General features: G+C 39.0%; 1 protein-coding gene across 1 annotated transcript in view; it reads right to left on the bottom strand.

Moving 5' to 3' along the window:
• The window catches only part of vdra (vitamin D receptor a), a 136003-nt gene that overhangs the window by 9731 nt on the left and 113416 nt on the right, over positions 1 to 12856 (bottom strand). The window contains exons 5-9 of the mRNA XM_007240812.4: positions 9459 to 9643; positions 7354 to 7453; positions 5925 to 6105; positions 1190 to 1341; positions 565 to 681 (exon numbers count right to left, since the gene is read on the bottom strand). Of these exons, the coding sequence (XP_007240874.1) occupies positions 565 to 681; positions 1190 to 1341; positions 5925 to 6105; positions 7354 to 7453; positions 9459 to 9643 (735 nt within the window). The remainder of the gene's footprint in view (positions 1 to 564; positions 682 to 1189; positions 1342 to 5924; positions 6106 to 7353; positions 7454 to 9458; positions 9644 to 12856) is intronic.

The following is a 12856-nucleotide window of genomic DNA, read 5'->3' as shown; positions in this document are numbered from 1 at the left end:
GAATATATAAAAGCAGCAAGAGATAAAGAAAAAGAGGAGGTAAAGAGGTAAAGATGGAAGGAGGGAAGGAAAAAAATGAAAAAGCAAAACAAGGGGAAAGAGACAGAGATCTATAAATAAAGGGCTATGACTAAGACCAGAAACGAAGTATTTAAGAGAGTGAAATAAATAAATGTTAAAAACTGTATAATCAAAGAATACAATAACAGACAATAAAAATACATTAAAAAGATAGGTGAAGGAAAAAAGAAAAGAAAAAATAAAAAGGAACATTTAATAAGAAAAACAGGGAGGCAGAGAGAAAAGAACTGAGAGACATAAGCAAGAAACACAAAGATGAGAAAGTAATTAAATGGAGGGAGGGAAATAAAAGAATTTAAAAAAGGAATAAAAAGAAATAAAGGAATAAAAGAATAGGCATTAAAACAGACGAGAGAGAGAGAGAGAAAGAGAGAGAGAGGTGTACACACACACACACACACACACACACACACACACGCAGACACATGCACGCATGCAGGCGCACACGCACACACAATATGCAACCACATGCACCACACACACCTGGGGAGAGGAGACAGATGGCCATGAGCAGCACGTGTTCCTCTTCATGCATGTTGAGCTTTTTCAGTCCCACCTGAAACTTCACCAGCGGCTCCAGCAGCTCCAGAGTGTGACCAGCTGCAGAGAGATGAGAGGCAGCGTGAGAGTGTGAGGAGGTCTATATATTTTAAATAGTACTTTCTTAAAATAAACAGTGTCCAACATTTCAGGCATGAAACTGATGCAAAGACATTTATCACACATATCACACCTATATAAACAAAAGTTTGGGACACAAATCCCTACACAAAGCCCCTAGTCATGCATTCATACATTAGTGAAAGAATGGACTGTTCAAAATGATTGGTAAAAGAATGGCCTAGCTGCAACTATTAAACTGTCTTAAAATGACTATTGTACAGATTATCGCAATTGTTTATGGAACAGTACATCTACATAGCTTAAAAATACTGCATAGAGAGCTTAACGGAATGGGTTTTCATAGCCAAGCAGCTGCTTTCAAACCTTATAGCACCAAATGCAATGCAGGTGAGTGGATACTTTGGGCAGTTTAGTGTATTACCCAACAGAAAACAGTTCTTTTCAAAGGTCAAAGTGGAAAGTACATTTGTTTTTTATCTCTCACCCTTTGTCACATCGGTGATGCAGTATTTAAAGTCAGGTCCTCCACAGCTCCAGCTCATATCCTCCAAACTAAAGGACTGATTAGAGCGCAGCATGATGATCTCTATAGCGCTAGACTTTAGCAGAGCTATCTGATCCTCTGCAGTCAGATCCCTGAGAGAGAGAGAGACAGTTTGAGCTGGCAAGCTTACTGCATCATCACTTGTTTATTAAGTAAATCCTTTCATGACTGTGGGAACAAAAATCATTTTGTAATTAGGGAGCAGACAAAACACAAGTGGAAATGAAAACAGGCAGAACAATCCACTGAAAGATGTTTTCTGTCCTTTATATCCTGCAGTGCTGCTTAGTCTCTATTGGAAACGGATCAATTATGTAGAAGTGCACTTCCGCCCGCTTCTAAAAACTCCATTCAGCTGCAGACTTACTCTGAGAGCGGTGAGTCACACTGTTCAGCAACCAACACTAACTACACACAAACAAAATGTCAGCATTGTGGTTATACTGCTTCATATAGGGAATTATATAAAATACGTCCATCCATATTTTTATCTGCTTGTTCTTGATCATTGTTGTGATAAGTCTGGGGCTGACCTGCGATTAATGGGTACAAGACAAAAACCTGCTGGGCAGGGCACCAGTGCAATGCAGGGTAACACACACTTTATGACCCTTTTTATAATCAGGACTTTATCTGGAAAAGACCAAACAGCATTAAAATGCAAGTGTAAACACACCCAGAAAACAATTACAAATTACAAACCTACAGCTTGTAAACTAATTGTCAATTTATTGTTATTGAGGCAAAATGTTACATTTTTTTGCTGATACTGATTCAAGAAAATATATATAGCACTAATCAAAAGTTTGGACACACCTTCTCATTGAAATATTTTCATTTTTTCTACATTATAAATGAATACTAAAGTTATCCAGATCATGAAGGAACACATAGGCAAACATGTAGTAACTTTAAAGTGTTAAACAAACCAAAATACAACTTACCCTGTGCAACAGAATCAAACACATCACCTTTACTCTCACAAACACTTCCAGTATTGAAGTTTACCACACGCACACATGCACACAGACTCAAGTACATTCACCTGTTATTTTTCTAAATGGCCAGTACAAATGACAGTCGTAATTTTTAATTTATGACCCGTTAAGTAAAAATCCAATGTTATTGAACAAACCTCCCAATGATAACTGTATTGTTTTTAAATAAAAAAACTTAAAAGCACTGATCCACATTATTAAGCAGGACACGAGCAATATGAGAAAGAAAAAGGATCTCTCTGCTGCTAAAAAGCGTGAAAGCATGCAGTGCCTTGGACATTAGATATTTCACAAAAACTGAAGCGTGAGAGATTTGTGCAGATAAAGGCAAAATAAGTAAGGTTTCTGCCAGACAAATTAATCGGATTAAAAGAGCAGATGCTAAAATGCCATTAAACTTCAAGGTGTAGGATCTCCAGAGACTTGCTCTGGTGCATAAACTATTTGGCCGCCCCTAACCAGAGCTCACAAGCAGAAACGGTTGCAGAAAACCAGACATACATGAAGACTAACTTTCAGTCTTGTTTACTGATGAATGCTGTGCAACCCTGGATGGTCCAGATGGATGGAGTAGTGAATGGCCAGTACGTCCCAACAAGGCTGTGACGTCAGCAAGTAGGTGACAAAGTCATGTTTTGGCCCAGAATCATAGGGAGAGAGCTGGTAGGGCCCTTTAGAAATTACCTCAGCAAAGTATACAGACTTTCAGAATGATCACTTTTTTTTTAGACCCTTTGGAGTATCATCAAGCAAAAGATCTATGAGGGTGGGATGCAGTTCACATTAATTGTTATTTACATTATTCTGACAACATGCAAAGAAATTCAAGCAGAAACTCTCCAAAAACTCACAAGTTCAATGTATGCAATGTATGGTCCCGTACTAATATATAGGGTCCTATTGGGTATCTATTTTCCGCTTGGACCCTGGAAGCGGCTATATTTTTATATGATGTTCTTCACAGTTTCTATGACTTTATACTTTAGTATGAATCTATATTACATAATTTTTTTTAACTATAAAAAGACACTTCAAGTAATGTTTTTCCACACTTTTCACTGGTGCTGTATATATGAATACTATATACTTAGCACTAGTGGCAGGGAATGAGAATGAAAAACATTTATCAAATATATTAAAAGGAATTGTGATCTTATCTTATACCTAAATGTATGTTCATCAGCCTCTAGAAACAATATATCTTTACAGACATAGTGATATACTCTTTCTGTTTGTTTGTAAGTGTGCATAATAAAGACTTACTTCATGATGTATTTGACAAGATTTGAATTATCTATAGTGCACACATGCCATAAAATATACCATAAGATCAGACAACCAGCAGAAAACTGTAAATAAGCTGTGTCATCAATTCAGTTCAACCGTGCTATTGAACATGCTTGTGCTATGGACAGTGTGATCATCAGGAAAACAGGCTAATGAGGGGACATGTGACATGCATGCACATGTAAAGAAAGTGGCCATAAAGAAGGAAGCAACCGTGTCTTGAGTACGCAAGCAAACGCCTGTGTTTTCGAACACTAATAACATTAATAAAAGCATCCAAGTGCTTCCACGTTCTTAAAGACTTGCCGATGCTGATAAGAGAACTGATATAGGGGTTTGTGTGTGCATGCAAGGAAGGGGGCTGCCTTACGTCAATCTTGCTATTTCTCTCCACAGGGACAGGATGTACAGAACCTTATATGGTTACCCAGACAACAGGGTGCTTCAGCAACAGAACACACACACACACACACACAGGTATACACGCATGGGTAACCTTTTACAACTGATTTTGAATTAAGTTTCTGCTCCATATGAATCTCCATATCTGTTCGAAGGGGCACTAATTTGGTTAAAACAAGAAAAACAAGATGTCCTCTGCTCTCCTATTAATGACCAAAAACACCTGACGCCAAAACAAGCCACCTCGAGCTGGTCACAGAGACCCCAATAACACGTCAAGCAGCACCGCCACGACCCAGGGGGTATACTGTGTCTTACTGGCTCTTGTACATGCAAAAGCAGATGCACCACACTGATAATCTGCTGTTTTACAGTGTAAACAGCCACTGAGCAAGTTATTCATTTCAAGTTAGAAAGTATATTCTTTATATACCAAAACCTCATAGGATATTTGTATGTTAATTCATCATTCTTAATGAAGTGTTTTTACCTTAGATAACCTTAAGGTGTTTTGAGATGTTATTATGTCAGTGAAGCTGAATCATGGCAAGGTGACATGGTATTGGTGCAGCCATTTAACATTCTTTATTTACAGTGTCACTTGTCTGCCAAGAATAGGTGGTAATAAAGGTGGTAATAAAGAAAGCATTACCACCCACAGTAAAGAGCACAGTGGGTGGTAATGCTCGTAGCCGTCAGCGTCTGGCTAGATATGTTCTTGCAAGCATTATAAGCAACCCCAAAGCTGATTCACATTTAATTCAGAAGAGCCCTCATGCATATTCCACAGGTCAGAGCAGCGTTGGAACACAATACTATATGCTGTACCATGAGTTTTGGTACATCAGTGTATATAATGGAGAATTACACAGAAACCTCAATAAGGTTGTTCCACCATTGTTCCACCATTGGGGAACTCTGTATGAGAACAGTCTGGATTGCTTTGTGTGAATGTTTGTAAGTAAGTAAGTGCAGGTAGGAAGGAGCTGTTCTGTCATCACCTTGTAGGCGATTGTAACAGTTTTGAATTTAATACGAGCATCAACTGGTAGCCAATGGAGCTCAATGAGCAGTGAGGTGACATGTGCCCTTTTTGGCTGGTTGAAGACCAGACGTGCTGCTGCATTCTGGATCATCTGAACTGGTTTTATAACACAGGCTAGGAGGCCAGTAAGTAAGGCAATGCAATAGTTGAGGTGTGACCAAGACTGTTGAGGTGTGACTGCTTATACCAAGAGTTGGGCGCCTGTTGCGTTAAAAATGAGCGAATGGTGCGTGAAGGAGAGCTGATTATCAACCAGAACACCCAGGTTCCTAGCAACCTTTGTCAGGGAGAGAGAGAGTGAGTGTTGGATAGATGTTTTTTCTGGGATAACCAGGAGTTTAGTCTTGGAAAGGTTAAGTAGCTGGAGGTGATGCTCCTTCATTCGCAGGATTTTTTTTTTTAAAGGACTGAGGCACAATGCTTTTATCAGCTTTAAATAAGTTGTTGTGTAGCACAATCTATAGCTTTGTAATGTGTTATGAGCATGCAGCTGCTAATGTTCATGCTATATCAAATTATTACAATTTCAGTAGATTATAAAAATTGTATTTGGATTTGACCACAGCTACACTGTGCAAATAGAGTAGAATATTTTTTTCTTTTACTATATTATGTAGTAAAACTACATTACACCATTACTCCACCTCCCAGGAATAAATAATCCCGTCCAAATAGGGTTAAGATCACCTTGTGAAGGGATGAGTATGTGTTTTTAACCGATTTTAACAGAGAAGCTGGTCAGAGCTTCTGTTGGAGTCTGCAAAACACATGAGACAGGGGCGGGGGGCTATTTACATTATATATATATATATATATGTAATCCTGATGATGTAAATAGGGTCTATAAGCCTCAGACCTCTATCTCAGTATATCTGTACTGCAAAAACTAGCCAAAACAGGTAGATCTAACAGAAACATTTTCAACCAACACACACACACACACCTGAAGCCGGGGATCATCTTGGCAAAGCCAATGACTTTCTGAATGCTGTAGCTGACCAAATCAGCCAGGTGGGGCAGCATGGAGAGCCGGGAGTTGTCATCCTCGCTCGAGTCCGGGCTTCCTGTACCCTCCTGATACATCGATAACAGACTGCTGAAGTTCAGCTTAGTGTCCACAGACTCTACACAGGTTCACAGAGAGAGACATGGCAAAAAAGAAAAGGACACAGGGAGAGAGAAAGAGAGGGAAAGAGAGAGAAAGAGGGAGAGAAATAGAGAGAGATGGAAATAATTGATTAATAATACATGCAGTTTCCTTCAGTACTGATTTAACAGCTACACCAATACTGTTTTTTCATCTGCACATAAAACTACTATAAATCATTAGTCTGAATCTAAACATGTACTAGACTATAATGTTAATGTTCATATACATATCTATAGTATACAAAGCAATTATAATTTTTATCTTCTCTCGTGATACATTTGGTGAATGGCATAACAGTGCATGTTCCTACTTTTCACATGTTGAGTTAAGGCTGCTAATTTGGATTTTTTGAAAAATGTTTTTTTTCTGAAAACCAGGAATGCAACTATAGCCTGAAAGTGACTACATGATCAAACCAAGCCAGCAGGGGGTGCTAATATACATCACATATAACATTTGATGTCAAGAAGCTAACGTAATGGCCAAAACAGGCCTAAAGCACAAAAAAAAAAATACTTTGTTTTCTATTTTGAAATTATGTTATTTATTTGTTTATTATTTTTTAATCTTTTTAAATATCAATTTAAATGGCAACTGAAAGCATCAGATATTCCACACTTTAAGACAATACTGCTAATTATTTTATAACCTCATAGGACTTTAAAAGGCTTGGAGCAAATGCCATTCTAGACAACTAGGCAAGGATTTAGTTTTTTTACAGCTTATGCAAAACAAAGTTTTAAGTAGCTCAATTTGTTTACATTTTAAACATAATTCAAATATATTTAAATATAAAAATGAATATATCCTAAAACAATACCTGCACAAGTTACCGTAAGTAAGTGCAATAAGTGCAATAAAGAGCAATAAAAATAAAATTAATTAACTAATCGATTGACCTTGTCTACACATTCTTTACACCACAACAAAGTAAACCTGGTGGAACAATAAAAAAAGTCAGCAAAATCTAAAGATTCACACCAGAATGAGGTTTTACCTGCTCTGAGTGTGTGCATGAGTAAGTGTGTGAGCGTGTGTGCCCATCTAAATGAATTCATATGACAGTATGGCTTTTTCATGTCAGTTCACAATTTTCAGACATCAATAAAGTATTGCAAGGTAAATCTGCTTTTGGTCAAAGTGGTTTCCACACTGTCAGCTGCAGAAAATCCTCCTGGAAATTTAGCTTTTATTCCTCAATGAAAATGAGCAAGAGAGTTACCTGGTGAGTGGTTGAAGGAGTCTGAAGACGCATCTGAAAGTGAGTGGAGGGAAGCAGCACGACTCGCACTGCGGGTCACAGGACCCTCTCTCACTGGGGGCTGCAGGCAGGAGAAACACACAAAGACATAGGCAGGTTAGTGCTACACACTAATAACAGTACACAAACAGTTTCTTAAAGGTTCAGGCCTGTCTTTGTAGTTATAGAATGTGGTGTTGTATTTGTTTCTTTGCATACTATACTATGCTGATTTCACTCGGTTCTTCAATGCTCAGGATTATTTGGTTGGTGAGTCATTCTCAGTATTGCAGTGACACTGATCCATCTGTACCAGAACACCACACACTAACATACCACCACCATGTCAGTGTCACTACAGTGCTGAGAATGACCACTACCTACATTTTGGCCTGCTTCCAGACTGTTGTGCCAGAATGTATCTTCCAACATAAGCACCGTATTGCCTTCAGTCAAAAGAGAATTAGTGAAGCATTCATAAGCTTCAGAACTGAAGACTAAAGGTGCCTATTCTATAATCATCTAGATTCTCACTACCTAGAACCTCCACGACTTTATTAGACTGACTCACTACCAAGGGCGTAGGAGCGGGTTTGATATTGGGGGGGGGACACATTTGCCAATAAGAACCCAAGCCCACCCTGTAGTTTCCTAGAACAACATTTGTGGAAATTACATTTAATTAAAAGTAAATTATTATTATAAGGTGATTTTACAACCTAAACATGTTACTCCACGTTACAGTTACTGTTGTTAGAAAAAATTATGCATGCAATGTCTGAATTACATACATACGACAAAAATGATTAGTTATCACCTAATATTTAAAATAATATAACAGATTATTATTATTATTATTATTATTATTATTATTATTATGTACTGGCATGTCAATTCTGTCATATCTTTACGTTTTCTCCTGTCATATCTTTACGTTTAAGATGGTGTCCTTTTATGTAAAAGAATGTAACTTTGCGTTTCATAGAGATTTTTATAAACGTCAGGACATGTGATCTTACTGTGAACTACAAATTAACAGAAGTCAGGTTAGATCAGTGTTTCTCAACCCAGTTCTTACATGTTATACTGCATATTAACACTGTTCTCCATATTCTAGAGCTTCCTCTGCTTTAAAGGCATTTAATAGGGTAAGTGGTGGTATGATGTGTTTAATACACTGCTGGATATACATGATTAATTTAGGCTCCATAGGGGGCTAAGAGATTTTAACAGGTAAACTCGGTAAATGACTGTTTATTAGCCGATCAGCTGGATCAGGTGGAAAACACAATTTTGGGGCAGTGATCAGGGTTAAGAAACTGCTTTAAACTAAAACATAAAGTACTGTACTAAATTCTGGCTATCCACTACATCTGGCTTCTAGCAAACTAGTTAACTAAATGAATTTTCGTTCATTATAGCTCACAGTAAGTCCTGTAATCCTAAATTAATAAACACAGTTTGACAAAATGAAATAGCGATTAGCTAATCAGGTACAGGGCAAGTTGAACATTACATATATAGTTTTTTTTCTTTAACCTTGACTCCCAAGCTAGCTAATTTAAATTAAGGTAACTCACTAACACAGCTGCAGTTTATTAATCACAGTGGGATTAAACTTTTTGCTGATTCAGAGACGTGTATTTTTACCAGCTATCAGAAACATATCATCACTGTTGACGTGGTTAGCCTATCGTTACCTTTCTTTTAGAAAAATCTCCGTATATCCAGATCTGTTTTTAAATCAGCTGCTGCTGCAGCCCGATCTCGCTGCTAAATCTCACAGCGAGGGGGCGGGGCTTCCACCACCAGCACACTGCCTCTCCTCCGATCACCGCAAAACCAGCAAGCTCATTGGATGTTTCTACTGAGAGGCTGGAATTAATACATGAACTGGCTCCGTGATTGGTCCGGTCTGTCTCCTCATTAATAGTACAGCTGATCTGAGCGAAACGATATCATTTTTGGGGGGGGACAAATCCACCTGTTTCTAATATTGGGTGGGACATGTCCCACCCATCCCCCCGGTTCCTACGCCAATGCTCACTACACAAGACAAAAGTTCAAGCCCCGGGCTGCACACTGACTCTGAATCTGGCGAAGTCGGAGTAAGAGTCGTCATAGGTTTTGTGGTGTGCCTCCACCAGCGTGCTGATGATCTGAGTTTGCTCATCACTAAGACGGGGCTTCTGTGCCTCCCGCGCCGCCTCCTCCTCTTTACGCTTCAGAATCAGCTCCTTCTTCCTCTGTACCTCCTCATCAGTCAGAATAACTAGAGAGAGACAGACAGATGGACAGATAAGTAGACAGACAGACACAAGTGATCGAAAGAGATGCAAGAGAGACAGGATGCTTAGTATAATGTAATGCAACCACAATTTTTGCACCCTCCGGCTCTTGCACAGCTAAGAAGTCGAGTTTGACACAGAAAACACAACACTGATTTCTCTCTGCGGGTCTTCAGTAGGACCGTCCTAAGAAGATGTATGGTAGCTTGGCTTTGGCCATCATTACAGACCAGTTTTATGTTAACGAGGTTCTACATCCAGTTTTCTGTACTTGCACACTTCGGTGCACTAGTCCAAGAGGACAATGCTTATCCACATGCGACATAAAAACATCAGTTTTTACTAATAATCAGTATTCTCAATAACTTTGAACTGCAAAAAAAAGACAGTAGTGTCTGGTAATTAATAGAGTCCATTCTTCTGAAGTTAAGTTGCATTAGGATATTTCCAGCATTTACACTATTAAAGCGATCCTTAGGCAAGCTGTCAACTGTGCACCACGCAGCTTGATTTGGGGCGTGTCAAATGTGTCTTTGTTATCGCAAGCGGGCAAAAAAAAATACAACCTGTGCGGCTCGAAACCGGCAAAAGGTATGAACTTATTCTATTAATTGATTAAGGGTTTATTTTGGCCGTAACATGCAATAAACCAAACAGAGTTTCACTTGACATTTCCTTTAAGAGACAGGTGCACTTCTGTTCTTCTCAGCAGAGGAAACTGACCTGCTAGTTTACGGGAACAGCAATGTTTTTTTTTTTGTGTGTGTTACGAGCGGAGATGTATGCATGCACGGCACACCTACGTTGCCAAGGTAAAAATGGATGTCTGACGTCTGACTGTTGTCAGGGTTCAAATCAGTTAATTTAGTGTTTTCCACTGTCAAGATACGAATATGCCAGAAATTTACCTGAACACACCTCACTTCCAGACCACCACACCCATTGGCGTAGATAAATTTGTACGTGCCATTGCTATTTAAATGGCGCAAGCCCAAGCTGTAAAAAGCCTGATGACTGGGTGTAAGATAGCAATGAGCATTACAACATGCCTTGCAATGAGTATGTTTTAACTGCAGCTATGCTTCAGGATTGAAGGAGTTATTATATATGAGTATCAAATAAATCAAAAGTAAAACTGTATTCAAAGTTAAATTAAATTAAAATTTAATTTGTGGTTCACATGCATCTTAAATCGTTCACATGCCTCCTAAAACTAGTAAAAAAATAACCCTTAACTGGACAGCAGAAACTCTTAATACCCTTAATATCAGAAGAAACAATTAAGATAAAGGAGTCCTAATCCTTTTGTAAATATATGTACCTTAGACTTACTTTCCCATGACGTTAGCTATTTAACATTTAAAATAAAAACGCTTCTGCATTTCTCCTACTATTCTTCCATTTTACAAATGAGAGGAATACAACTGTTACTGCAGTCGCAGTCTTTCAAACTGAACTGGCATCAGCTCCAGAAAACTGACCCAAGATCAGATTCTTAATAATTGACGATTAGATAACGGCAGAGTGTGAGATTTCTGAGAGCAGCTATTCTGCTGTGCCCACGCTGCACGTGTGTGTGGGCAGCAGACGTCTCCCAGTGTGGGAAGACTGGAACAGATGATGACCCTGTGCCATAAGGAGAGAGTGTGTGTGTGTGTGTGTGTGTGTCTCCTCAGTAGTGGTCTGGCACTGAATGAGCCTAAACAAATCCCACACAACAAACACTCCACAGATCTCTATTATCTACAATGATTTGATGAAATAAGATCAACTTATCTCATGCTGGCTGTTCAAGGGTGGGTGCACACACACCGTGAGGGAGGGGAGGAGTTGAGGGGGGGGGTCATGCTGGGGACACTATTTTGGGGAGACATTTTCACTATTTGAGTGGTGTAATCCAAACAGTATATACATGTATATATATATATACAACCCCTGGCAAAAAGTATGGAATCACCAGTCTTGGATGAGCACTCCTTCAGACATTTCATTCTGTAAAACAAACTCTGATCAAAAACATGATACAATAATAAGGTCATTCCAAAGTGCAACTTGTTGGCTTTCAGGAACACTCAAAGAAATGAAGAAAAAACATTGTGGAAGTCAGTGAATGTTACTTTTATTGACCAACCACAGGGAAAAAAATATGGAATCACTCAATTCTGAGGAAAAAAGTATGGAATCACTCAAATTGAAGGTAGAAAATAAGGACATACCCAGTCAATTTCCTTTCCCTAAATGGACACCTGCCTCAGATTAGATCTGCTCGTTAGTCTGCAGTTAAAAACACCTGCAGTCATGACACCTTGGAGGGCTGCTGGACGAATTAGAGTGGCAAGAACCATGGCTCCAACAAGAGAAATGTCTCTTGAAACAAAAGAGAGGATTGTGAAACTTCTTGAAGAAGGTAGCTCTTCACGCATGGTTGCTAAAGATGTGGGCTGTTCACAGTCAGCTGTATCCAAGATATGGACCAAATACAAACAGCATGGAATGGTTGTTAAAGCCAAGCGTACTGGTAGACCGAGAAAGACATCAAAGCGTCAAGACAAGCAACTTAAGGCCATTTGTCTTGAAAACCGAAAAAGTACAACTAAACAGATGAAGCATAAATGGGAAGAAGCCGGAGCCAATGTATGTGACCGAACCGTAAGAAATCGCCTAAAGGAAATGGGATTTCAATACAGGAAAGCTAAAAGAAAACCATCATTGACACCTAAACATAAAAGAACAAGACTGCAGTGGGCTAAGGAGAGGCAATCATGGACTGTGGATGACTGGATGAAAGTTATCTTCAGTGATGAGTCAAGAATCTGCATTGGACAAGGTGATGATGCTGGAACTTTTGTTTGGTGCCGTTCCAGTGAGATTTATGAAGAGGCCTGCCTGAAGAAAACAACCAAATTTCCACAGTCCTTGATGATATGGGGCTGCATGTCAGGCAAAGGCACTGGGGAGATGACTGTGGTTAATTCTTCTATCAATGCACAAGTTTACATTGACATTTTGGACAGTTTTCTCATCCCTTCAATTGAACAGATGTTTGGAGATAATGAAATAATTTTCCAAGATGACAGTGCATCGTGCCATAGGGCAAAAACAGTGAAGGCATTCCTTGGAGAAAGACACATTCAGTCGATGTCATGGCCTGCAAATAGTCCAGATCTCAACCCAATTGAAAACCTGTGGTGGAAATT

This window comes from Astyanax mexicanus, chromosome 13, assembly GCF_023375975.1.
Source record: "Astyanax mexicanus isolate ESR-SI-001 chromosome 13, AstMex3_surface, whole genome shotgun sequence".
Lineage (NCBI taxonomy): Eukaryota > Metazoa > Chordata > Actinopteri > Characiformes > Acestrorhamphidae > Astyanax > Astyanax mexicanus.
The sequence above is the reverse complement of the archived record's forward strand: the minus strand, read 5'-3'. Positions and strand labels throughout refer to the sequence as shown.